This window comes from Gopherus evgoodei, chromosome 14 (assembly GCF_007399415.2).
Source record: "Gopherus evgoodei ecotype Sinaloan lineage chromosome 14, rGopEvg1_v1.p, whole genome shotgun sequence".
NCBI classification, from domain to species: domain Eukaryota; kingdom Metazoa; phylum Chordata; order Testudines; family Testudinidae; genus Gopherus; species Gopherus evgoodei.
The window spans coordinates 33,209,145-33,236,674 of record NC_044335.1 but is presented as its reverse complement, the minus strand read 5'-3'; the positions used below and the strand labels follow the sequence as shown (position 1 = coordinate 33,236,674).

Below are 27,530 nucleotides of genomic sequence, written 5' to 3'. Positions count from 1 at the left end.
ACCAGGGCCAGGGCTCAACAAGGCAGTCTCCGGCTTCCAAGAAGACTTGGAGATGTGCTAGGAGCAACGCACCGGTCCACATCCCAGATCCTTCCCCCCTCTTTGTGAACCGTCTGTCTCATTTTTACCATGCTTGGACCCAAATAATCTCAGACCAGTGGGTCTTGCACATGGTAGAATTGGGATATTCTCTCCAATTCTGAATCCTCCCACTTTCCCCCCCACCTTCCCCATCCCTCTTCAGGGATTTTTTCAAACGGGGGCCTGTGGACCCCTGGGAGTCCCCAAGGGTACCCTGGGGCCTGCAGCCCCTGTTGCTCAACTCTTCCCCCTCCTTTCCAGTGCCTCCTGCACACTAAAATTCCTGCAGTGTAGCAGAGCTAAGGTACCTGCCCTGGCTCCACACTGCTCCTGGAAGCTGCCGGCATGTCCCTGTGGCCCAGGAGCTGTCCCTGCGCTGCCCCAGCCCCAAACTCTGCAATTCCCCTGGCCCTCCCACCTAGGAGCTGCTGCCAGAGGGATGTGCTGATCACTTTCAGGAGCTGCCTGAAATAAGTGCCCCTAGGCCGGAGCCTGCGCCTTTCACCCCCTCCCGCACCCAAACTCCTTCCCACTCCTGCACCTAAACTCCCTCCCAAGCCCACACCCTAACACCCTCCCAGTGTCTGCACCTCACATCCCCTCCTGCACCCAAACTCCCTCCTAGATCCTGCAGCCTGCACACCTCATGCACTACCACCCCTTCCCTGAGGCTGGGGGAGAGTGAGCACTGGACGGAGGGAGGATGGCGTGAGCAGGTGTGGCCTCAGGGAAGAGGGTGGGGCAAGGGCTGAGCAGGGGAACTTAGGGCTCCCTGAAAAAATTTAAATCAAAATGGTGGTCCTCAGGTTGCTAAAGTTAGAGAACCGCTGCTCTAGAGTTCAGGGGCAGGGGGTTCTACTCCCAATATTTCCTAATCCCCAAGGCCAAGGGTGGGCTCAGGCCTATTTTAGACCTGTGAAACCTCAACAGATTCAAGAAGAACTTGAAGTTCCGCATGGTTTCCCTGGCTTCCATCATTCCCTCCCTGGATCTGGGGACTAGTATGCTGCCCTTGACTTGGAGGACGCCTACTTCTATGTGTCCATAACGCTGTCCCCCAGGTGTGGATCCTCTGTTTTGTGGTCAGCAACATTCACTATCAGTTCACGATCTTCCTCTTGGCAACCACTTGGGTGTTCACCAAGTGCATGGTGGTCATGGCAGCCTTCCTATGGAAGCATCAGGTGCAGGTATTCCCGTACCTAGCCAACTGGCTAATCAAGGGCTACTCCTGGGCGGAGTGGAGGACCACGTGAGCCTGGTGCAGACAACGTTCCTCCACCTCTGCCTCAGCTTGAACATGGTGAAGTCAACCATAACTCCCATTCAACAGAGTTCATCAGGCCCTCCTGGACTCCAGTCAGGCCAGAGCATTCTGTCCCGAATCTTGGTTCCTTGCCACAAGTGCTGTCATAGAGGATCTCAGCAGATTCCCCAACACAATGGTGCAGAATTGCCTAAAATTACTTGGATGTCACATATGGCTGCTTGCACATATGTAGTACAGCATGCCAGACTGCAGCTTTACCCCCTTCAGGCATGGCTGGCCTGAGTTTACAGGCCAAACCGAGACCACTTAGACAGACTGGTCACTCTTACCCCTCAGATTCTCGAGTCCCTCCTGTGGTGACTTGACCCACAGACAGTATGTGGGGTTAGCAATGTGGGATTGGCCCCTGCAGTGCCTCCTGCTGGTCCATATGGGAATTAGCTCTTCAGCCTTGGAGCACCCTCTGCAGGCCGATGTCCCTCCCGGATCCCAGTGCCCCTGTCCCTTGGGTGTTGCCCCCTGGCAGTACCCCCACTCCCTGGGCTCCCCTCCCAGGGGAATTCCCACGCTCTATCCCCACCTTGCCTCAGTGTTCACTGCCAGTCCTCATCTAGCCTCCACACTCTGGGACAGACTGCAGTCCCTATCGCTCATCATCAGCAAGGGGGGTTGAACCTGCTTCCTCCACCTATGCCCGGGGCTGCACCTCTGCAACCCCAGTGCCCTTTCAGGCCTTTGGCTAGGCCTGCAGCATGGGGGTTTTCCAGGCAGGAGCTCCCCAGCTCCCTTGCTCTATTCCCCAGCGCTGCTCTACTCTGGTACCTTACTCAAGTCTCAGACCCTTCTCTCTCTGCACCTAGAGAGAGACTGCCTGTGCTCCTGGCCCACAGCCCCTTTATAGAGTCAGCTGTGGCCTGGTTGGGGCGTGGCCCAGCTGCGGCTACTTCCCCAATCAACCCAGGTTTTCCTCTACCACAGCCCTCTCCCAGGGCTGTTTTAAGCCCTTCAGGGCAGGAGCAGGTGGCCACCCTGCTACAGGGGGCAGACCCTTCTCCAGACCTCAGCCCTCACTGTCACTAGTCACAGATGTGTCAGTGATGGGATGGGAAGCGCACCTAGGCAGAGGCAGGACTCAGGGTCTATGGTCCCAGGCAGAACTTTCACTGCATGTCAAAATCAGGGAGCTGCGTGCGGTGCACCTCGCCAGATGTTTCAAACCCATACACATCTGCCCTGTAGATCAGTGTTGACAGACTATACCACAGCAATGTTCTATATAAACAGACAGGGTGGTGCTCACTCCTCTCCCCTGTCAGAAACCCTTAGGCTGTGGGACATCTGCATCACCCACTCGATACACTTGGAGGCATCATACCTTCCGGGCTTGCAGAACGAACTGGCCAATCACCTCAGCAGGTCTTTTCATGGCCGTGAGTGGGCTCTGTTCCTGGACTTTACCATAAGCATTTTCCAAAGGTGGGGCTCTTCCCAGATCGACCTATTTGTCACACAGCACAACAGGAGGTGTCAGCAGGTCTGCTCCTTTATGAACCACAGCCTGGGCTCACTCGCTCACGGACGCCTTTCTCCTCTCATGGAAGGCGTGCCTGCTGTACCCATTCCTGCCATTCCCACTCAGCCACAAGGTCTTCCTCAAGGTCTGACAGGATAAAGTGTCATTAGTCTTGATAGCACCAGTGTGGCCCCATCAGCACTGGTTCACCACACTGCTAGACCTGTCAGTTCACACACCTATAGCCCTGCCCCTGGTTTTCAGACTGATCATGCAGGAGCACAGCTGCCTCCAGGACCCCAGCCTGTAGTCTCTCCACCTCACGGTATGGAAACTCCATGGCTAAACCCATTGGAGCTTGTGTGCTCTGACTCAGTTAGGGAAGTCCTCCGTGGAAGCAGAAAGCCTTCCACTCATGCCACTTATCTGGCTAACGGGAAGAAGTTTTCAGTTTGGTTTCTTCAGAAGAGCATGATTCCCTTCATCCTGGACTATTTACTACAGTTAAAACAACAGGGGTTGGCAGTGTCATCAACGTCTGAGTTGGCAGCAACAAGAGCCGGGTTCAGTATCCAGGGGTTCTGTTTCAATAACACAATGCAAAACCATCTGGAGCCCCCACCCAGTGACCTGGGACAATTACATGTCTCCCCCTGGGTGCCTCTAAGAGGCAGTACTTCCCCTTTCGCAAGCATGGAGTCTGAGTGTAGCAAAATATATGGAGATATACCTATCTCATAGAACTGGAAGGGACCCTGAAAGGTCATTGAGTCCAGCCCCCTGCCTTCACTAGCAGGACCAAGTACTGATTTTGCCCCAGATGCCTAAGTGGGCCCCTCAGTGAGGGAACTTACAAGCCTGGGTTTAGCAGGCCAATGCTCAAACCACTGAGCTATCCCTCCCCCTAGTCTCATTTGAAGTCAAGCAATTGTCAATGAATATCTATACAAGACCATCAGAAACAATGCAGCATTATGTTGGGGAAACACCACAAACAGGATTCATAGCACAAACCATGAGCAAAAGACCCACCCTAATATTAAGGGAGCAGTTCCTGGAAGAGCAGGAAGAGGATGAAAGCCTCAAGGGAGCTTGGATGGCATCACGGAATAACCCATCGCTTCTCAGCTCTTCTAATAGGTCCAGGTTTGTTGTAAAAGGAGGACTCTTATACAAGGAAACCCTTTCTGATGGGCACAAGGAGGACTGGTATCCTCAAAACAGTTGGTAATTCCAACTAAGTATAGAGAAAAGCTCTTGAGCTTAGCCCACGATCACCCTAGTTAACGGAGTTAATGGTTAATCACATGATTGGCTAAGTCTTCTCTCAGCAGCATGGGAATGGGATGGTTGTCACAGACTGTGAAAGTCCATATCCCTGACCAGCCCTTGTACTGGACAGGCAATTTGGCTGTAGTCAAGTTAAAGAGTTGGCCTTAAAGGGTTGCACTGTCACTTGGGACTCTAGGTTGATGAATCTGGAGTCCACCAGGGATTGTTGGATCGCTGGCACCTATGCTCCAGTGTCTCTCCACGCAGTAATCTTCCTCCCACCCACCCTCACAGTTTTCCTTCGCTTTGGGGGTATTTGCGAGGCATCTGGGCCTGAAGGCTCTTGGTGACTCTGTGGTGTGATGAGTTGCAGTCGGCTGGTGCTCTTAGGGCAGTTGGCCTTCACATGCCCCAGCTCGTTACATTTGAAGCATCACCCAGCCGACTGTGGGCTGGGGTGAGGTGGGTAGTTGGAGATGGGGTGGTGGGACAAGAGGGCATCTGGGGTTTCCCTGGCTATGTGGAGGGCTCCTCCTTGTGATATGGGGCCTTGGGCTGACTTCGATGGTGAGGTGTCATCTCGAGTTGTCCCTTCTGGTATCCTCACCAACTGCTACTAGCTTCCTTTTTCTCTGCCACCTCCACCCTTTTGGCTCCAATCTCCCCAGTCTCGATTGCAGTTTTGGGCTTTCCAGCTAGGATGTACCTTTCTATTTCCTCAGGAACACCCTCTAAACGCTGCTCCATTTGTATTAGGAGAGACACATCTTTCAAAGACTTAACATTTGCTCCTGATATTCAGGCATCTCAGTTTTTTTACAATGTGGTAGGCGTGTTGGGGCTCTCAACCGCCGACAGTCATGCTCAGGGGTTAGCCCCATCCTAATTCTGGCCTTTTGTTTAAAAAGTTTGTACTTGTTCATATGTTCTTTAGGCATTTCAACTACCACTTCTGCTAAGGGTTCACTGAGTTGTGGCCTCAGCTTCACAAAATACTGATCTGGAGGGATGCTGTACCCAAGGCAGGCTCTTTCAAAAATTTTTAAGAAGGCCTCTGTATCATCACCTACCTTGTATGTGGAGAATTTCTTAGAATGGGGAGCAGTACTTGGAGGAGGACTGCTAGGGCTACCTGGTTGATCCAGCTTAGCCCTTTCCAGCTTTAAGTGCTTCAACTCTATTTCCACCTCCAAATGCTTTGCCTCTCTCCTCTCCTCTGCTTCCAAGTGCTTTGCCTCTACTTCTGCCTCCAAGAACTTCATCATTTTTCTTTCCTCTACCTTCAAGCGCTTGATTTCTAGGAAGAAATTCCTGTCATCCTGTGATGATTGTGCCCATGGAAGCCAGCTGAGGTCACTCAGTTAGGGTGAACTGCAAACAGAATGGGGCAGACAAACCCCCAAAGCTGGTGGATATTCCAATACTTAAATTTACAAAGTCAGCACAAAACAGCTTCTCTATTACCTCACTAGTTACTCAGAAGTGCAAATAATGCAGTTCCCTTAAAGTGCCCAGCCTCAGGCCTCTGTCCAGACAATGATGATTACTGAAAATCTTATCTCATCATGTAAAAGAAAAGGTTCTTCCAACCCCAAAGGATCAGCCACACATCCAGGTCCAGTTATAACTTAGATCTTACATAAAATACACACTTATAGTCAATTCTTGTTAACTGAACTAAAATTTATTTAAAAAGGAAAGAGAGAGTGTTGGTTAAAAGTTCAATATACATACAGACCTGAAATCAATTACTGAGGTTCAAATACATAGCAGAGATGAGTTTGTAATTGCCAAAAGTCCTTTTAGAAATAGTTCATAGCTTATAGTCCATATTCAGGGTCTCTCAATTCTTATGGCTTAGGTTTCCCCTTCTTGAAAGCCAAAGCAGATCTGAGATGATGGAGGATTGTGTCCCAGGGTTTTTATACATTTCCAGAAGCCTTTTGGCCTGAGAAAACAATAGGCTTAACTTTCCTTCTCCCAAACATTATGACAATTAGCACAGGGTAATTTATCCATTAAACAGTTCAGATACAGGTTACCACAACCTTCAAAGAGACATATAGACAACAATACTATTTCACTCAAGTGTCTTCCAAAATATTGATACTCTTTTTTTTAATCTTTGAATAAAAGCCATAGTAATAGCACAAGACCTAAGCAAACATCTACCCTTCTATCTCTAACAATGCAGGCTGCGTTTCAAAGCTCTATTTATTTACATATCTTCCTAACAAGTCTTTAAAGTTCGACCATGGGTCATGTCAATCTGTGAGTTAATTAACTTTTTCTGGCCCTGTCACCTTTCAGTGAGATAGTATATTACACTCATAACGTCACACTTCTGCAGCTGGAACTTGGTCTAGGTTAAAGGGATTCCTCCATCCTGGCACCTAGATCTTGGGTTGGGGAGGGCTGACCCTTCCCTCCTGGGAAATCACCGGGCCCCCATCCCCTGCCTGCATTTCTGTCATGGAACTGGATGTCTGGGCTTGATCTGGGTCTGTCTTCTCCTTGCCATGTCACTTTGGGAGTGTGAAAGTAGAATGAATTATATTGTAAAAATAAGAATGGATTAAAGAAATGTTGTATGTATCTTTTAAGCAGAAATAAGAAATGTTGAAAAACAGGTGCCAGGAAAAGAAACATTAGGCATAAACAAGGGTGCTAATGGCAAAACATTAACAGAAGATTGGTAATAGTTAGTAAGGAAATAAGATATGCATGCCTAGCCCAGGTAAACTTAACAAAGGAAGCAGAATCTGATATCTTGTTAAATGCTCGCCCTTTTATCTGTATAAATAAGATAGTTTGTGTCTTGCATGGTGCTCACATTATCTGGGTGTTATTAGCAGAGCGCTGTGCTAATAAAACAGAGTGGTCTGACAAACTGTGAGTCCTGAGTCTAACTTTGACAGGAGGATGAGTTGTTCTAGGGTTTCGGTGCCTGACCGCCACCTCATGCACAGGGCTGCTCTACTCTAGCCTAGGTATTTCGTTGCCATGAAGCTAGGGAAAAAAATTAACTGCTTCCTGGACTCCCTGGCTTTGAAGGCTGAACCCTTTGTGTGCCTGTTCCCCCTTAGGCAGAAAAGAAAAGAAAAAATACCCTCCCTGGCTTTGCAGGCTGCCAAAAGGAAAAATGTGTCCTTTAAAAATCCTGAGGTCTGTGCTTCTGGTTCAAAATGAGCCCACTATTGCCACCATGTCAAGGCTGATTCCCCACTCTGGCACTCCGTGTGCAGAAGGTGGAGCCCGCAAGGATTCTAAGAATTAATCCTGGCCACTCCAGGCTGGTATTAAACTCCCAAGGTTACAGCTTCTCTCTGACCTTGGATTGGTAGATGCTGCCACCACCCAAGTGCAGAACGCCTTTGAGAGCCCAGGAAGGCGCACTTGGGAATTCCTTCCTGTGGGATACCCTCAAGCCCTTTCACCCCTGCCCCCCGGGAAGACCTGAGAAAGAAAAAAAACGGTAAATTGTATTAATTAAAAAAAAAGAAAATACATCTGGAAATTTAGGCTTTTGTTAGATTTAAAAAAACTACAAGGATTAGGCTTCAAGAATAACTTTCTTGAGGTCCATCTTAAAGGTTACAAGCAAAACAAAAGCACGTGCAGTTAGCACACAGGAATCCACAAGCCATAGAGAAATAAAAAGAGATAAACCTAATTGTGTCTTCCTAGACATTTCCTGTTCTACTTACATATCTGGGGTTTAAATGGATAGTTTCTAGGTGTCATACTGAGGATTTTTCATACCTGGCCCCAAGCTTCTTACAGCATAGATGTTGCCCTGTTCACCTCTCTCCGGGAGAACAACAGACAAACAAAAGGGTTGTCTTGTTTTCATTTTTAAAAGTTTTAGCTTTTCCATTGGCTCTTTTGGCCAGGTGCCTACTCACTTCCTTTGACCTGTATATCACAGAGAGACTTTTTAACCCTTTACAGGTAGGGCAAGCAGAGACCAGCTACTAAGAGGAATTTTAGCTACTGGCTAGCTGAGTGTCCATAAAAGGGAGCTACCCTCCATCCTTCATTTATTATAACCTGCAATCTAGAACTAAAGATCTCATCTGAGTTAAAAAAAAATAAATTGTGGGAATAAAGAGATCTAGTCACAATTACAGTTATAATCACACTGGTAAGAGAATACCAATTGAAATATATATAATTTTTGGATATTTTTCTACATTTTCAATTATATTCATTTCAGCTATAACACAGAATACAAAGTGTACAGTGCTCACTTTATATTATTATTATTACAAATATTTACCCTGTAAAAAGAAACAAAATAAATAGTATTTTTCAATTCACCTCATACAGGTTCTGTAGTGCAATCACTTTATCGTGCAAGTGCAACTTACAAACGTTGAATTACATTTTTTTACATAACTACTCAAAAACAAAACAATGTAAAACTTTAGGGCCTACAAGTTGACGCATGAAGGGCCAGTTGAATGTTCAGCATATGTGGCACGTAAATACCTTGCAACGCTGGCTATAACAATGCCATGCGAACACCTGTTCTCACTTTCGACTGACATTGTATATAAGAATAAATGTAAACAAACTTGTTTGTCTGAGTGATTGGCTGAACAAGAAGGAGGACTGAGTGGACTTGTAGGCTCTAAAGTTTTACATTGTTTTATTTTTGAGTGCAGTTATGTAAAAAAAAAGTCTACATTTGTAAGTTGCACTTTCACAATAAAGAGTGTTCACTACAGAACTTGTATGAGGTGAATTGAAAAATACTGTTTCTTTTGCTTATCTGGTTTACAGTGCAAATATTTTTAATAAAAACAACAAAGTGAGCACTGTGCACTTGTATTCTGTTTTGTAAGTGAAATCAATATATTTGAAAATGTAGAAAAACATCCAAAAATATTTATAATAAATTTCAATTGGTATTTTATTATAGTTTTAATGGTGCAATTCAAATGGCAATTTATCGCAACTAGTGTTTTAATCTAGTTAATTTGTTTTGTGTTAATCGCTTGAGTTAACTGCAATTAATTGACAGCCCTAGCTGGACCCTAGCGTTACGTAACTAGTTACACTCCTGCCTTATGGAGCGATGCTCACCCAACGGCCTTCCAGTGTCATTGAGCTGGGCCTGGCTCTGAGCCTTCTTCATGAGACACGTATCTGGTGAAGGATCATAGCCATGTGTCTGCACCGCTCAATAGATCCAAAAAATCCATTGGCCTTAAGCAGCTCCCCCCCAACCCCACAGCCATCCTGATGTTGGTTTTACTCTGGATACTTCCTTCTTGTAGATTTTGTAATCCCTTAATTGGCATCTGGCTTAGTAGGCAAAGAGGCATCACTTGGTGAAGCACACAGTACACAACAGCCAAATACTAGACAGGGAACAGTCTACCCTCTCCTCCCCCACCTGTCTGAGGTGTCATCTTCTGGGGACCTGCTTTCACTGCAAGGCTTTAAGATGCTCATTTCCAGCATGGATACTGTGACAAAGTTCCTCCTTTATCTTGGTGGGTCCTGCGCTTATTGGCAGATTTGCTCACCTCACAGATTTACCCTGTGGTTCAGGAAACAGCCCAGAGACCTTCCCCTTTGGTAGAAGCCACAGTCCAGGACAATTCCTCCTGTGTTTGATCAGGAGTTGGGAGATTTGGGGGGAACCCAGGCACAACCTCTACTCCAAGTTCCAGTCCAGGGTCCTGTGGATTGCAGCTGTCTAGAGTGCCTCCTGGTACAGTTCTATGACAGCTACAACTCCCTGGGTTACTTCCCCATGGCCTCCTCCCAACACCTTCTTTGTCCTCACCACCAGACCTTCCTCCTGATGAATGATAATGCTTGTACTTCTCAGTCCTCCAGCAGTATGCCTACTCACTCTCAGCTTCTTGCATACCTCTTGCTCCCAGTTCCTCACACACACTTCTTCTTCTCCGGCTCCCTCTGGCCTGAGGGGAGTGAGCTCTTTTATAGCATCAGAGGGGCCTTAATTAGAGTTAGGTTCCTAACAGCCTCACCTGACTCTTAGCAGGTTAATTGCAATCAGGTGTTCTCATTAGCCTGGAGCAGCTCCTGCTCTGGTCACTCAGGGAACAGAAAACTGCTTATCCAGTGGCCAGTATATCTCCCTTCTACTACTCTGCTGGTCCCAACTGGCCTGGGTCTATCACAATACAAAATGCCTTAAATGTTACCCAGCAGCCATATGTGGCACAGTGCTGATGCCGAGGGGGGGGGGGGTTGGCTCTCGGTAAAGACCTCACATGTCTTCCTTTAGTGGCTGACTGTGCACACAGCTGTCCCTTGGGCTCCCTGTAAAACCCTGTGCCCCTCCGTGAACGGCTCTTCAGCTTCTCTTCTCTCATTCATATTCAAAGTAACCAGCCAGCAGGTCAGAGGCGCCCCGAAAAGTTGCAGCAAGGTGCGGCTTTGCACTGGGCAACACCACACACCGCAACGCCCCTGCTCTGCCGCAGCATTCCTGGGCGGCTTTGGGCAAGTTCCCCAGCTGGCCAACCTCTCGGGGTGTTGAGAGGGTAAAGCCATTGCTGAGTGATGACGGGGGGGTGGGGAGGGGCTGGCCACTGGGATAGCCAAACACCCCCCTCCAGAGCGTCCCCTCTCAGCGAAGAAAAGTGAGAGGAATGGGGCAGCATGGTCAGAATCTAGTTTTGACAAGTACTTGGTTCTGCTGCAACGCTGAACAGTCCTGCTCTCTGAGCCAGTGGGGTTGGGTGTGGATAGCGGAGCTCCCACAGGAGGAAGCGCTGCCTGTCTGGGGGATGGCGTCAGGGTAGCAGAGGCTGAAGAGGCCCTGGAGCAGCCCCCTTAGCTAGTTATAAAAGGAGATTTTGCCTTCGCCTGCCAGTTTCTTGATGAGGGTGAGTTCAAAGTCAGCGCTGTGCACGCCGGTCTTGCGGAAGGCTCCAGGGTGACGGTTCTCTTCCCAGTAGTGGTGCCAGTTTCCATTGCTGTCCGCACCGTACCCAAACACTGCCACCTGCATGCAAACAGGTGATGTCAGCAGAGCCCCACATGAACCCGCCCCCCACATGAAACGAAACATCCCCTCCCGTACAGCCACAGCTCTTGGGGCTCCCATTCTGCCTGGCAGATGGCCAAGCCAAACCTGAGGGGCATTGCAACCCTGGCCACCCAAGCTAGGGGCCTGGAGCTGCCACTGGGGATTGAGTGCAGGGCAGGCTCAGTCTGCAGCCCCTGCATCTCCCACTCTGAGGGCAGGATCCCACCTTTCCAAATGCCCCGGGAGCCAGGGGGGAGATGGAGATTCAGAGTCAGGAAGGGAAATATTTAGGGGAATGAATTGGGGGGTCGGAGGGGGAGGAGTGTGCCAGGGGTTAATATGAGGGCTGGGGCTCACTGAGAGAGGGATCATTTGAGGTATTTTATTATCTACATGTAATAAAAAGAAATAAAACATTTTAATGGCTAAAACAAAATCAGAAATCCCCCCCGCATTCAAAAAATTATTTTAAAAAAAGGCACAAGGCTCTAGCCGCTGAGCTCCCCAGGCCCCACACTGAACTCCCTGGGGACCATGCTGACCTGCCCAGATACCACGCTGAGGTACCCTGTTACCACACTGAGCTCCTCAGGCCCCATGCTGAGCTTCCTGGGGACCACACTAAGCTGCCCAGGCCCCATGCTGAGCTGCCCTGGTACTACACTGCACTGCCCGGGTACCATGCTGAGCTCCCCTGATATCATGTTGAGCTGCCCAGGTACCACTCTGGCCTGCCCAGGCCCCACGCTGAGTTGCCCAGGCCCCACGCTGAGTTGCCCGGGTACCACGCTGAGCTGCCCGGGTACCATACTGAGCTGCCCAGGCCCCACGCTGAGCTGCCCAGGCCCCACGCTGAGCTGCCCGGGTACCACACTGAGTTGCCCAGGCCCCACGCTGAGCTGCCCGGGTACCATGCTGAGCTGCTGCTAAAGGGAAGCTCCTCTTATGGATCAGTAACTGGTTAAAAGACAGGAAACAAAGGACAGGGCAAAATGGTCAATTTTCAGAATGGAGAGAGATAAATAGTGGTGACCCTCAGGGGTCTGTGCTGGGACCAGTCCTATTCAACATGGTCATACATGACCTGGGAAAAGGGGTAAACAATGAGGTGGCAAAATTTGCAGATGATACAAAACTACTCTAGCTAGTTAAGTCCAAAGCAGACTGCGAAGAGCTACAAATGGATCTCACAAAACTGGGTGGCTGGGCAACAAAATGGCAGATGAAATTCAGCGTTAACAAATACAAAGTAATGCACATTGGAAAACCTAATCCTACCTATACATACAAAATGATGGGGTCTAAATTAGCTGTTACCACTCAAGAAAGAGATCTTCGAGTCACTGCGGATAGTTCTCTGAAATCATCCGCTCAATGTGCAGCGGCAGTCAAAAAAGCAAACAGAATGTTAGGAATCATTAAGAAAGGGATAGAAAATATCATAATGCCTCTATATGGGTAGGGATGGTATCCCTAGCCTCTGTTTGCCAGAAGCTGGGAATGGGCGACAGGGGATGGATCACTTGATGATTCCCTGTTCTGTTCATTCCCTCTGGGGCACCTGGCATTGGCCACTGTTGGTAGACAGGATACTGGGATAGATGGACCTTTGATCTGACCCAGTACGGCTATTCTTATGGTCTTATGCCTGGGTACCACTCTGAGCTGCCCAGGTACCATGATGAGCTGCCCAGGTACCATGATGAGCTGCTCAGGTACCTTGCTGTGTTGCCCGGGTACCATGTTGAGCTGCTCAGGTACCATGCTGAGCTGCCTAGGTACCATGTTGAGCTGACCAGGTACCAGGCTATGTTACCCGGGTACCACATTGAGCTGCCCAGGTACCACTCTGAGCTGCCCAGGTAACACGCTATGTTGCCCGGGTACCATGTTGAGCTGCCCAGGCCCCCACCCTGAGCTGCCCAGGTACCACACTATGTTGCCCAGGTACCACATTGAGCTGCCCAGGTACCATGTTGAGCTGCCCAGGTACCACACTGTATTGTCCGGGTACCATGCTGCAATTTGGGGGAGAGGTGAGCAAGGGCACCAAAGGGGCCTACGGGCAGGCAGCTGCAGCAAGGGTGGTGTGTGAGCTGGCTGCCTGTGGTCTCAGCATGGAGGCTGAACCTGGACTCTGCGCCAGACTCCTCTGATCATAGCGTTTGGACAACATCTGACTCTAGCTTTTCCTGCCCTCATCACAGGCCAAGGGCATTGGCCCCACCCACTCGGACACTTACCTGATCACAGGTGTGCAAGGCAAAGAGCAGTGCTGTGAAGCCAGTGGATGGATACCTCCCATGGTGCTGTGTCCACTTGTCATGGATGTATTTGAGAAAGGCAGGGTTCAAGATTAGCACCTGATAGGAGGAGAACAGAACAGGGCAAATGCTATGAGATTCTGTCATCATCCTACCCACCACTAAGAGGCCATGCTCGGAAGGCGCAGCCCCACCCCTGCTCACTGCTGACACCCTTGTGTGTGTCACTGTCCTGGAAGGGCTAGAGCATATCACAGTGAGAGCCCGTCTGGGACCGTGTGCACAGGGCTGGGCACTCGCTGATGGGGCAGAGATGAGTACCTAGAGAAGGTGATCTTAGCTCCCATCAGGGCAGAAGCGCTACTGGATTAGTCTGCTCTGAGATGAATGGCCCGTCCTGGGTCTTGGTGCGCTGTGGGCAGTAAATACCACCCGGTGCACAGCAGGAGAACGCGCCACAAGGGCACCCCACTCCTGAGAGCCTTCTGGGACACTCTAACCAGCTGCTGCTGGAAATGGCCAGCCTGGGAATGCTATGCTTGGCAGGCCAGGAGGCTCTGGCAGGGCTCTCGTGTGCTTTGCTGTTTCCCAGCAGTGTCAGGCACTTGAAGCTCTGCACTGGCTGGCTAGGAAAGATGGAGTGTTCCTGCAGCCAGTTCTCAGGAACACACCGTCTGTGAGGCTGGACTGGTTTGTTGCCTGAATGGCTGGATTCCTAGTCAAGTATCAGAGGGGTAGCCGTGTTAATCTGGATCTGTAAAAGCAGCAGAGTGTCCTGTGGCACCTTATAGACTAATAGACGTATTGGAGCATGAGCTTTCGTAGGTGAATACCCACTTCGTCGGCTGCAGGACATGGATTCCTAGTGTGTCTCAGGGATTCCAGAGCACAACTGGCCATCAGGCCAGTTTACTGGAAGCCACTTTACAAGCACCTGCCCAAGACTCTAACGTACAGACTTTGTGTCGCCAGCTTCCCATGCAAGCGGGTTCCATGGTTAGTCTTCGGCCACTTGATCAAAGTTTTTGGAAATTCTTAGACCCCCCTCCGCCATTAAGCAGTGTCAGGAAACTGTAACCATCTGGCAATATAACCTGAAAGGCTTCTGATAACTGTCCTCCCCACAGACCTGACCATCCTCTACCCAGACTCGGGAAGCAAATGTCCAGAACATGACGTGGCTGGTGCTGCTGTGTCCCCAGCCAGCCCTTACCTTGCTTCTGTCAGCTTCAATGAACTGTTTGACTCTTGTGTACGTGCTACAAAGGAAGAGGAAGCGTGGTCAGTGGAAAGTGGGTGTCTTCCGTACTATATGCTCGGCTTTCTTCTGGCCCCACCCATGATTTCTACAATCCACCAGGGATGAGGCTAATGCCTGCGCAGACCTTCTCAGGAGCTGAGCGGCTGCCTCCTAATCAGTGCGTCTGCTGGAGCTGCTGTCTCCTTGCACTGACCTCAGCTCAGGAGCCAGGATGCCTTACAGCACAATGTCATTAAGCCACTGAGCCAGCCCCTGGGAGCTTTGGAGTGTGTCTGAACACCAGTGCTGGAGCCATCAGCCATGAGACATGGACCTTCCCCGAGGTCTGTACAAATGTTCTCACCCTCTCTATCCAGCTTCAAGTCTGCCCTGTCCTTTGCCACCCTTTGGGGTTTAGTGAGCCAAGCCGAACATCATGTCTGGTTTGTGCCCCGGCCTGAGGCGGAGGAACCTCTGAGCCTATCAACCTCCCAAGGGAGCCACTGAGTCCCTTCAAGGGACGAGGCAGGAGCAATCTAGCTTCCCAGAGCAGAGCCCCCATCTTGTGGGGAGGGGCAGTGCCAGTGTCCTGGGGATCCTCCATCCCCCATCCTAGGGTGGGGTCATCCTTCTGGGGGGGGGCCTCCCAAGGCCCCTCTCCTTGGACAAAGGGGTGAATCAGCTTCCACAAGTCAATGGAGCCTGGGCACCACCTAAGCCTGGTCTTGTGTGGGGATTTGTGCTGTGGGCACATTGGAGCCCACTGCCCCTTGAGATGAGACAGCACCCTCAGAGCCACCTCAGACCTTGCATCTTAGGAGGACCCCAGAGACTGCTCAGCCTCCACCAGGGGCAAATGAGCCATGCCCATCTGGAGCCTCCTGCCTGTGACACTGTCCTCAAAGGATCCCCCTCAGCAGATCAGGCCCCATGCTTACTAGCGCAGCTCCCCCGTGGAGAAGGCGCTGGTCACCCATTTCAGGTCCAGAGGTTTAAAGGGGACCAACACCAGGTGGACCCCAGGCTGGAGGTCCACAGCACTCTCTGGGTACATAAAGCGATGCGTTGTCCTCGTGCCGACATCCTCCTCAAACCCAGCAGTCTGCGCCCTGTTCATCCTGGGGGCACGAGGAGAGAGCACAGATCAGTCTGTTGCAGCACGTCTGGCCACACATGCTGGGACCTTGCACTCCCAGTCTCCCAGGGAGCCCTTCCCGGCCAGCTGGGTGGGGATGGGGCTCGGGCTCACCCTGCCCAGCAATGTGAGGATGGGGCTTGAGGCCTGCCCTGGAGAGCAGGTTGGGGATGGGGCTCGGGGCTCGCCCTGGCCGGCTGGGTGGGGGATGGGGCTCGGGGCTTGCCTTGGCTAGTTGGGGGAGGATGGGGATCGGGGCCTTCCCTGGACAGCAGGGTGAGCATAGGGCTTCGGGCTCGCCCTGGCTGGCCGAGTGGGGGATGGGACTCGGGGCTCGCCCTGGCCAGCTGGGTGGGGATGGGGCTCGGGGCTCGCCCTGGCCAGCTGGGAGAGGATGAGGCTCGGGGCTCGCACTGGCCAGCCGGGTTGGGGGATGGGGCTCGGACCTCGCCCTGGCCAGCTGGGCAGGGATGAGGCTCGGGGCTCGCCCTGGCCGGCCGGGTGGGGGATGGGGATCGAGACCTGCCCTGGCCAGCAGGGTGGGGATGAGGCTCGGGCCTTGCCCTGGCGGCTGGGTGGGGGTTGGGTCTTGGGGCCCGCCTTGGCCAGCTGGGTTGGGGATAGGGATGGGGCCTAAGTTCCCCCTAAGCTTCATGGCCATGCGACTGTGCAAAAGCCTATTAAGCACCACACAGGTGCTCAAGGCTGTGGCAGGCAGAGATTCCTCTCCCCTAACCCCAGACCCAACCCAGCCCAGCCAGGGACCTGCAGCGAGCAGGGGAGATGTGCCCCTCCCTCGGCCCAACCCAGCCCTGACCCGGACCTGCCACAGCTGTGGGAGAGGTGCCCCTCCCCCAGCCTCAAGCCAGCCCTGGCCAGAGCTGCTGCGGCGGGGAGAGGGGTCCCCTTCCCCAGTCCAGGGGCTGCTGTGGGGAGATAGAGCCGTGGGGAGTTCTTGCTCCCTGTCACAGCCCCGGGGCAGCCTGCACCCCCAGCTGGAGCCCTCACCCCCACAACCATCTGCCCCAGCCCTGAGTCCCTTATCCCCAGCCCCACCCCAGAGCTCGCGCCACTAGCCAAAGCCCACACCCCAAGCCTCTGCCCCAGCCCCGAGCCCCCTCCCACACTCCGAATCCCTTGGCCCTACCCCCACCACATGAATTTTGTTATGTGCACCAATATGAAGGTGATGTGGGAAAAATTAGAGAGAACACTGTGGGGCCCACCCAGGCCAGCTGGGTCGGGGATGGGGCTCGGGATTCACCCTGACTGGCTGGGTGGGGGATGGGGCTCAGGGCCTACTCTGGCCAGATGGGGGCTCAGGGCCTGCCCTGGCTGGGAGGGAAGAATGGGGTATGGTTATCGCTATGGCTGGGAGGATGGGTTGGGGCAAGGGAGCCATCCTGGCCAGCAGGGAATGGAGAGGCTTGGATCTGTCTGTCGTTGTGGCCAGTGCTCACTAGGGCTGCTAGCACAAGCTGGCTGCTTTTTCACTTTCAGATGTAGCCCCAGAGCTGCACCCTGCTCTCCTCCAGCAGCTCCCAGATGAGCTGAAACATGGGGCATGAGGGAAGACAGTGGGCGACGGCGATACAGATTCCAGGGAGTGCTTCGTACACGGCCTGGGAACTCCTTCCCGCCAATGACCAGGTGGCCCAACGGCCGCTGGGGCCTCAGCAGCCTGGCTGCAGCACCAGGTGCCTCCTCACTGCTTGTAGGGAGGGCACAGCGCTGTGAGACACCCTGGTGCAGGACAGGGTCCCGGGTTCATCTGCGCCTTTGCTGGGGCTCCACCCCAGGCCTGTGGGCAGAGATTTACTCTGCTCCACCAGAGCGACTACAGAGGGCTGGGCCCATTGGAGGGGCACATACAGAGCAGGGAGTGAGTCAGCTCTGTGCCACTCACCTCAGAACCCAGTGGTGGGAGTCGATCTCTCGCCCGTGGTGGGAGCCCCGCAGGCGGCCGGAGTTCCCCACCACTGCACACGTCCTGCAGCGGGAGGGGGCGCGAGCGTCCACCGTTGGGGATGGGAGAATGTCAAACATTTGCTGGATTATTCCCTGGAGCTGGGCACTGCTCTGCGAGCCCTGCAGCTCCTAAAGGAAGAAGAACAAAGATAGGGTATGTCTGTAGCTCACCGAGCCCAATGTGCAGCAGGGTGGCAGGGCCTGGGGGCTGGGCAAGGGCAGGCAATGCCTTCTCTGCAGGGGCCAGAAGAGCTGTGAGCCCAACCCTTCTGTGCTCAGGGGGCACACAGCATGTCCCGGCTCCTGCTCTGCGACACCCCCTTTTTGCAGTGCAATGGCTGGGGTAGTCCTCCTCACCCTGCCTGTGCAACTTTGCCCAGGGCTGCCCCAAGCTCCCTGCCAGCGGAGCTCTGCTGGCCACACGGGTGCATCTCTACTAAGAGTGTTGGTATAATGAAGTTGGGAATTTTTGAATAATTTGTATGACCCTGATGTGTGCCTCAGTTTCCCTGATACATTGCATGGTTACCCAGTAGGGCTTAAGTTTGCTTTCAGGGCAGACTAAAGGACACAGGTGCTGATTTTCCACAGTTCTTGATCCCCGACTCTGCCCCAGACCCCGCCCCCACTCCACCCCTTCCCCCAAGGCCCCTACCCCGCCCCACCTTTTCCCATCTCCACTCCACCCCAACCCCACCTCTTCCTGCCCAGTTCTGCCCCCTCCCCCGAGTGTGCCACATCCTCGCTCCTGCCCCCCCAGCCTCTCTGCATGCTGTGAAACAGCTGATCGTGGCAGGCGGGAGGCACGGGGAAGGAGAGGGAGGTGCTCCAACCTCAGGTGGGTGGGAGGTGCTGGGAGGTGGGGAGGATCTGATGGCGGGCTGCCACTGCATGCTCAGCACCCGCCCACCATTTTTTCCCTGTGGCTGCTCCAGCCCCAGAGCACTCACTGAGTCAGCGCCTATGCTAAGGGACATAGGTCTGGGTGGACTGAAGAGTCATTAAGGAACTGGTTGAAATTCACCCAGTTCAACAACAGGGCCCGAAAAAACAATGCAAGCTCCAGTGCCTCCTGGATTTCGCTGCCTCTCAACAGGGCAGTCGGGCAGAGAGCCCAGTCTAAGAATAAAGGACTGGAAGGTGGGCAGTGGGGCTTCTGGAGGAAGCTGGGAACTGACACAGAAGGTCAAATTGAGAGAGAGAGAGCCTGAAAATAGGGTTCACTACAGCATGGCTGGGACTCTGGGCTGACCAGACTGGACTGTGCTAAGCTGCACTTCCCTGTGCTAACCTAAGGACTTCCCATGCTGTGTTTGAAACCACTGTTGAGTGTCCCTGTAAATATTTTGTGAGGTGCATTAATCCCTGCAGAGCGGACAAGTCTCTCCCAGGGGTCTGGCTCGAACTCGCTGAACAGAGCTCACAGTATGAAGCAAGAGTACTGCAGCCCCAGAGGTTCAATCTTAGGAGGCAGCAAGGCCGGGTGGCCTACCCTGAGGGAAGAACGAGACCCCCTGGGGGTCTGGCGCATCAAAGGGGTTCCTCCAAGAGACTGTTGCAAAGCTTGGAGTGTAGCACGGATCTTGTGGCTCCATGAGGTAATTAACGCACAGTCCCATCCTGATGCAGACCAGGCCAGCGGAGCTAACAGGCCAAGTTAATGCCGATGGGGACCCCAGGGTTCCCGCAACCTGTGATCTTGTGGGAACACTCCAAAGAACCTGGCCTTCCCCTGAGTGTGAGTGACTCTGTGACCTAACGCCTAGTGAAGACAAGGCCTGAGAGTGCAAGCTCAGCTCACGGGCCCCTGGCTGCTCCCTGCAGCTCCCACTCTCTGGGCCCCCAGAATTGCTCCTGGCTGAGCTAAGCACGGCTATACAGGCAGCTGTGGGTGTCAGAGCAGGGAGCTGCACGCAGTGGACAGATGCAGCCAGCAGGGACTTGGAAGGGGCTGGCTGAGCGGCTTGCTCTGCAGACCAGAACTGCTGGTAGGTGTGCTGGTGGCTGCCCTTTTCTACCCCAACCGCCTCTTCCCAGAGGGATCCATGGGATGGGGAGTGAGAGGAGCACAGAACAGCCTCTCTGCATGGGCAGCTGCTTGGGGAATGTGAAGGCACCCTGGCCCGGCCCTATGCACCTCAACCAGGGAGCACGGCAGCAGGGGCAAGCACCCACCCTCACTAGTCTCTGCTGGCCTCTTCAGTTGCTACAGCCTGTCTCCTGGACCAGTCCTACAAAGGAGCCAGCCCTTGGTGCTCAGAGCATCCCTTTGTTTGCTACCCGCCCGGGCCATGGTGCCGTGCCCCAGTCCGCTGCTTTGTCCTTGCTGCAATGCTCTGAGGGGCCCAAGGGTGGGCTCTGCCATGAACGGCCATGGTAGGAGGTGCCTGCATTGCTTTAATTGCTGTGACTCTGTAACTCACCAGCCACCACAAAAGAACGTCTGGGGCGATCTTGGAGGTGTGCACTGTCAGTAGGGGATTTATCGCTGAGTCATACCGTTTGTTAAACCAGGCTGAGCTGCTGAGCTCCACAATACAGCTGGCACAGCCACAGGGCTTGGCCACTGAGACAGACAGAGGCCACAGCATGTGTCCAAGGCTCCAGGAAGAGGCAGAATGCCCTGGGTACAAGGACTGATGAACCTGCCACAGGACAAGCATCATGCACAGAACTGTAGCAGCCCACAGCTTCCTCCGGTGCAGCATCCTTCACTTCACCAGCTCTTCCCTGCAGAACTTCAGTGGGTCCGTTCCATGGGAAGGGGCCCATGTGTGGTGTTCAGGGTCACTGCCCATAGGCACCTGGGCACTGTTGCAGTTTTCCTGCTCTTACGAGATGAACAGGAGCCTTCCTGGGTAGCTGCAGATCCCCAAGAACGGAAGGAAGGGGCAGGCATGTCCAACATGCACAGGAGCCACTGGTCCCAAGTCAGCGTTAGCACCAGTCCCGCATAGCTCGGTGCAGGGGGCAGCTTCTTCCAGGCTTTGGCTCTCTCTGTCCCAGCCTGAAACAGACCAGATAACGAGCATCAGTACAGACTATAGTGCCAGGGGCACGTCTTGCAGTGACTTGCCGTCACTCAGGACAGAGTCTGACAGCACTGACTAGGCCGAGGACAGGCGGAGGTTTTTCTGAGTAATGTAAATGTATTTGTAATTTATTGTATGATAATTTTTTTCTAAGAATATGAACCTCTCAAATCTACATTTAATGCACAGTCCGAGCAGAGAATGTAAACAGACATAAGTCAAGAAATTCAAACATTATGGTTCCTCCCAGAAGCATTAACTCAGCCCCATTTTCCAGATGTGAAATATGCCACAAGTGCAATGTGGGGGCCCCAGCCGCGCTTGGGGAACCTCACCCCTTTGTTTAAATTCTCAGCCTTTGTGTTCCAGCGACATAGGCTTCCCATGCATTTTCCTTTGAAAACTGACGCTGGTCCTTGCTCAGCTCTGGCTAAGTGAGGCCCAAAGACAATCCCCTCCACTGCCCCAGGAGGCAATGGGCCAGGAACAAATAAACCACGTGCACCTCCACCTGGCACATGCACAGCGAGACCCTCGCGCCACCATTCCCAACAGAGAAAAGCTCTGTGTAGCATGTGGCAAACCCAGAACTTCAAAGCTTTGCAGTTTCAGGAACACTCAGCTATGTCAGAAGACTCCAGCCCCCCAGTGAGGATCCAGAACCAGGACTCAGCCATTATTTTTATTATTTGTGGACCAAACCCTCCCCAGCTGATAAGATCAGAAAAGAGGAATTTCCCACCCATTGTGCCCTGACTCAGAGAAGCTAAAAGTCTTTTGCATTAAGTCTCCAAACAATAATCCCCCTTTGAGCTGAGCTCCAGAATGGGAAGGATGCTCCCATAAGGAAAGGGCAGGCCTCATCTTGCCGGGGGCAGTGTGATGCTGGATGGTTGAACAGAAGCATTATATCAGTGACAGTACCACTGTTAGACAATTGCAACAAATCGTATACAAAGTATATCATGGAAGGTGTCAATGGAAAAGTTAACCATTCACAACTCTCTTCTTTTCTTTTCTTATTAAACCTTTAGTTTTTAGTTACTAAAGGATTGGCATCGGCATGATTATTTGGTAAGATCTGAGTTATAGTCTGACCTGGCTAAGTGGCTGACACCTTGGGATTAGAAGGATCCTATATTTGATTAAACTGGGTTTCAGTGACCACTCATCATACAGGCCAGCATCTGGGTGGTGAGCCAAGGGCTGGAAAGCCTAAGGAGAGTGCATTTTTGACTTCTTGTTAGCCAGTGTGGTGAGACAGACGTTCACTTTTGTTACTAGCTTAGTATAATCTAATGATAGGATAACCAGCAGGTTGGAGTGAGTCTGCCCTATTCTGTCTGGAATCTGGTATTCTCAGCTTGACTCCCGCTTGAGTTCAGCAGGAGCTGGGCACGTGCAGCACCGTGTAGTACTGGGCCATCCCCACTGAAGTGCCCCCGGCATGCTGCCAGGCAACTGCTGTCACCCTGAGGCTCACAGGAAAACCCTGGAAGCATTTGAAAAGGATGAGGACCTCTGGGTCCAGAGCCAAGGCCACAGCCCTGTTATTCATAGAGCATTAGAGTTTACCCTGCAAGGCATCGGGCTTTCCACCAGAGATCGGCATGCTCTGGCCCCAGAAATAAGCCAGCTGCTGAAGCAGCAGGCCTATTCACGTGAGCAAGCGGGCAGACTGATATGCAAGACACCAGGAAAAATGAAGAAATCCCCCAGATGGTGCTGCCCCAGAGCAACCGAGATGCTGCTCCAAGTCTACCCTGTTGCTGTGGGCCACTCTGGGCCCCAAAAGAACAAGCTGAATGTCCGCAGGAGGTTGTACCTGACGGGGCTGAGCCGTGCCATGCAGGAGTGGTGTGAAAACAGCTCGGTCTGCACCAGCAGAAGAAACTTTGGGTTGGGTGACAGGGCCCCTCCTCCAGCTGATAGAGACCAGCACACCTTAGAGCTGGCAGCACTGCACCACTTGAAGGTGGAGCCAATCCTAAATCCTGACCATGGTGGACCACTACTCCACGCTCCTCAGGGAGATCACAACCAGAGAACTCGAGAAGCCTTCTGGTGCTACTGTGTCCAGCCCTATGGCTACTCCCCCAAGTTGCTCAAGGGCCAGGCATGCCCTTCAAGTCACAGATGTCCATTGCCCTCTTTAGTACCTTTGAAAAGACTCTCAAATAGGGTTGTTCCCCCTTGTAAAAGTTCTCTACGGCTAAAGGGAGCCAGGGAGGTTTTCAGAATGAAAGCCTCATTTAATACTTTATCCGTCAAATGCTTTAACTGATGTTCTGACATTCAGTATTGTTAAGAAAAGGTTATAATGATTTTTAATGGTGTGCTCATCATTGACTGTTAAGTGTGGGATAGGGTCACATTAACATCCTTGGCACTCTGGGCCCATTTATTCCATCAAAATTAATACAACTTCCCTGGAGCACCTCCAGCCTGGGATCCACACACCCTCACCCATGGGCAGTGCCAAGCCGTGGTCTGACCCACCCCAAGTGTGAGGAGCCCCACAGAGCTATAGAAGGAACCTTTAAGCATTCTAGGGATAGACTCACAAAGGGGACTCACACCTCAGGCCGAGCATTGCAGCCCCTAACATCTAGGTGCCCTCCTGCCCAGTGAAATTCACACTGCTGAGTTCAGTGCCCAGGCTCCCCGTACAATGCATGGAGAAAGAGAGATGCCTCAGCTCCATACACGGGCACGGGCCCTGCCCCTCTCCTGGAGTTAGGTGCCTAAGCCAGGTCAGCCCCACTCTTCCTGCAATATATCCAGTCGTTGAAGCACTGACCCCTCAGGCTGATTAGGAGCCTGGACCCATGCCAGTGTCCTTCCCACCAACTGCCGGCTAGTCTGGGCTGGGGCAGAGCTCCCAGTGTCTCTTGCATGAAATAGAGAAATAGCCCTTGGAGCAGGGCCTGGGCCCAGGATCTCTCAAGAGAGTGCACTGACTACTGGGCTAGCAGGCCAGTCTCACTCCCTCTCTTGCTGGCACACTGGCCCTTAATAAATAGATTAACCAACATGGGGCCTAGGACAGAACCTAGAGGCCCCAGCTGGTCTCCTTTTATGACAGTGAAAATCAACCATTTAACCCTGCCTAGTTCCCATGTCCTGGCCAGTTTCTGAGTCAGGACAATATTTTGCCTCTCACCCCATGACAACTTAGCTTCTTCAGCCGCCCCTCGTGCTAGACCTTGTCAAATGCCTTCTGGTACCTAAATAAATTATATCAGCTTGGTCTTTATCCACTACTTTACTGATGTTCAAAGGAGCCCAATAGATCAGAGCTGTGATTTCCCTTTGCAGGAGCCGTGCTGGCAGACCCTGTCAGAGCATGAACTGGTAGGTGTTTGTTAGCCTATTTTTAATGATCTCTTTGACCTATTTGCTAGGTACAGAAATAAGGTTTAATTCTAATTTCCTTAATCACTCTTAGCACTTTAAAAACAAATACAGATAGACTCATAATAGGCCATGGTTACACTGGCACTTTACAGCGCTGCAACTTTCGCGCTCAGGGGTGTGAAAAAACACCCCCCCGAGCGCTGCAAGATACAGCGCTGTAAAGCCTCAGTGTAATCAGGGCAGCAGTGCTGGGAGCACAGCTCCCAGCGCTGCAAGCTACACTCGTAAGGGATGTGGTTTATGTGCAGCGCTGGGAGAGCTCTCTCCCAGCGCTGCCGCTCCAACTACACTCACACTTGGCAGCGCTTTGAAATTTCAAGTGTAGCCATACCCATAGAATCAGAAGGGAGTACGTAGGTCACCTCGTCTAACCCCTGCCAAGATGCAGGACTTGTTGTGTCTAACCATTGAAAACACATGGCTGTCCACCATCCCTTTGAAAACCTCCAGTGAAGGAGCTTCCACAACCTCCTGAGGCATCTGTTCCATTGTCTTACCGTTCTTACGCTCTGCCTCTGTTAATGCAACCCACAATTGCATTTGCTTTTTTTGGAACAGCATCATATTGCTGACATATTGTTGATCTAGGACAACTCCCAGATCCTTCTCAGCAGTGCTGCTGCCAGCCCAATTACTCCCTTTCCATATTTGTGTGTTTTGGTTTTTCCTCCCTAAGTGTAGCACCTTAACATTTGTCTTTGATTAATTTAATTTTGTCTATAACCCAGTTCTCCAATTTATCAAGATCCCTCTTAATTTTAGCTCTGGCCTCCAAAGTGGTGGTAACCCCCTTCCCCCAAGGTACAACATTTGCTGCCATCAACTATTTAGCAGAGTAGCTGAATTTTAAATTTTAATTTTTTCTATTTTTTTAAATTAATAACATTTACCTTTTTTAAGAATAGATTTCGATTTTTGTGTCTTAAGAGGTTTGTGCACATGTGTAATTAGCTGGTGGCAACAGCTGATTTCCTTTTCTTTTTTTTCTCGGCTCTTTCCTGGACTTTTTCCCTGGGTGAAAGGGCTTGAGGGTACCCCACAGGAAGGAATTCCCAAGTGCGCCTTCCTGGGCTCTCAAAAGGGTTCTGCACTTGGGTGGTGGCAGCATCTACCAATACAAGGTCAGAGAAAAGCTGTAACCTTGGGAGTTTAATACAAGCCTGTAGTGGCCAATATTAACTTTTAGAATCCTTGTCGGCCCCACCTTCTGCATTCGGAGTAACAGTGTGGGGAATTAGCCTTGACAGAGGAAATACAATTTCCAGGCACATGGAATTTCCAGGCACATGCAGGTTTCTGGGGGGTTCTATGATATCATAGAAGGTTAAGGCCAGAAGGAACCTCCTGTATAATGCAGGTCACTAAGTATCATCCACTACCAAAAGGATGTAGACAAACTGGAGAGAGTCCAGCAGAGGGCAATGAAAATGATTAGGGGGCTGCGGCACGTGACTTATGAGTAGAGGCTGAGGGAAATGGGATCATTTAGTCTGCAGAAGAGAAGACTGAAGGGGGATTTGATAGCAGCCTTCAACTACCTGAGAGGGGTCCCAAAGAGGGTGGATCTCGGCTGTTCTCAGTGGTGGCAGATGACAGAACAAGGAGCAATGGTCTCAAGTTGCAGTGGGGGAGGTCTAGGTTGGATATTAGGAAGCACTATTTCTCTAGGAGGGTGGTGAAGCACTGGAATGGGTTACCTAGCGAGGTGGTGGAATCTCCATCTGTAGAGGTTTTTAAGGTCAGGCCTGACAAAGCCCTGGCTGGGATGATTTAGTTGGGGTTGGTCCTCCTTTGAGCAGGGGGTTGGACTAGATGACCTCCCGAGGTCTCTTCCAACCCTAATCTTCTATGATTCTATGATCCTGGTACTCCTGGTTTGCGCCCCAAGACTTGAACTAGATCAAAGCATTTCAGTCCTCAGGAGACTAGGCTGTTGTGCGCAAAAGGCAGCAAATGGGAGCAGCTGAGGGGGCGAGAACTTGCTCCTAGGGATCTCAAGACTCTAAAGGCCTTGTCCTCCCTCCATCTGCCCGGCGCAGTGGGAGCCGACCCTTCCCCAGCTGCACTTGGCCATGCCATGGACCTTGGTGAAGACCAAGCAAACTCTGCTCCTCTGAGGAAAGATGCAGTCAGTGGCGAGCCAACATGGGGTGGCCGCCTCATGCAGCCCTGGTGGCTGGTTTAAAACAACAAAGAGCAGACCCAGACTGGAGGCGCCGCATCCAGGAACCTGCTCCCCGCCTGAGCGAGTGGGACAATCTCCCTGCCCCTCCCCTCAGCCTGCCAAGATGCTGGGCATGCAGGTAGGGCCTGTGTGCTGGCACATGGCCCTGTGGACTGTGTTACAAAGATGCTGCTGTGCCAGAGCAGAATGTAGCCCCCGTACTTGCGCTGCTGCACACTCACCTGGGGGGTGCCTCACCCGGCAGCACTGAGATGTGACGATGACAAGTGAGCGTCCCAGCATGCGCCTGCAGCCCCCAGCACTCTCCCTGCTCACTCACGGCGCTGGGCGGGGAGCACACATCCGTTCTCTGAACAGGAACTAGCTGTGTAGCACACAGGGGAAATCTGCAGCCCACAAGCCTGATAACAACTCAGCCCTGTGGAAAAGGCCTGAGCAGCATGCGCATTGAGGGCTGACTGACAGCACCCCAGAGCTACCAGAGCAGGGCTCAGGAGAGCTTGTGCTGGGCTGAGTGACTCACGGGGGGTTTGGGGAGCCATTATTACAGGTGCTTTCCTAGCCACCCCTCAGAGTGGGTTCTGGGCCTGCCACACAGCTCCCATGGAGCAACCCTGCACAGGCCTGGCTTCCCCTGGCACCCTCAGGGGGAGAGAAGCCAGAAGACCTTGCAAAGCCACATGGCTCTCAGCCCCTTGGCTGCATGGTCCCATGCAGCAAGGCTCCCCACACAGTCCCATAGGGCCCTCTGTGCCAGGGGGCAGACACAAACCTGTTGCCCCTCCCCCACTGGTGATCCAGACCCCACAGGATCCCAGAGAGCAGTGCATGCCAGGGAGGTGCTGTCCCCTCCCCACAACCCTCTGCAGGGGTGCCAGGGTGATGGCCCCCATAGCACAGTGTCCAGGCCAGCATATGCCTCCTAGGGCACTGCAGGCCTCAGTCCCACAGGGATAAAGGTCAGTATGCTCAAAATCTAATGGCTGGGTTTGGGCTCCTTGGGATGCGCACACGCACCCCTCCTCCAGCCTCCGTCTCTCCTGCTACCTCCCCCACTCCATTTCCAGCAGCTGGTCCAGCATGGAGCTGCTCTGAGTTTTCCCCGCCCCTGCTGCTGTCACAGGCACATTCTCGCTGCTAC

The 27,530-nt window shown here is 52.3% G+C and overlaps 1 protein-coding gene across 1 annotated transcript; it reads right to left on the bottom strand.

Annotated features, from left to right (window-relative positions):
• Positions 1-10,227: 10,227 nt before the first annotated feature.
• On the bottom strand, positions 10,228-26,753 carry LOC115634967 (CMP-N-acetylneuraminate-beta-galactosamide-alpha-2,3-sialyltransferase 2-like). The gene is made up of 7 exons (XM_030533093.1): positions 26,611-26,753; positions 20,179-20,762; positions 17,694-17,884; positions 15,591-15,770; positions 14,626-14,671; positions 13,392-13,511; positions 10,228-11,124 (listed from the first exon to the last, which is right to left on the bottom strand). The coding sequence occupies exons 2-7, from the start codon at positions 20,461-20,463 to the stop codon at positions 10,957-10,959; spliced, it is 990 nt and encodes a 329-aa protein (XP_030388953.1). The 5' UTR covers positions 20,464-20,762; positions 26,611-26,753; the 3' UTR covers positions 10,228-10,956.
• Positions 26,754-27,530: the final 777 nt, after the last annotated feature.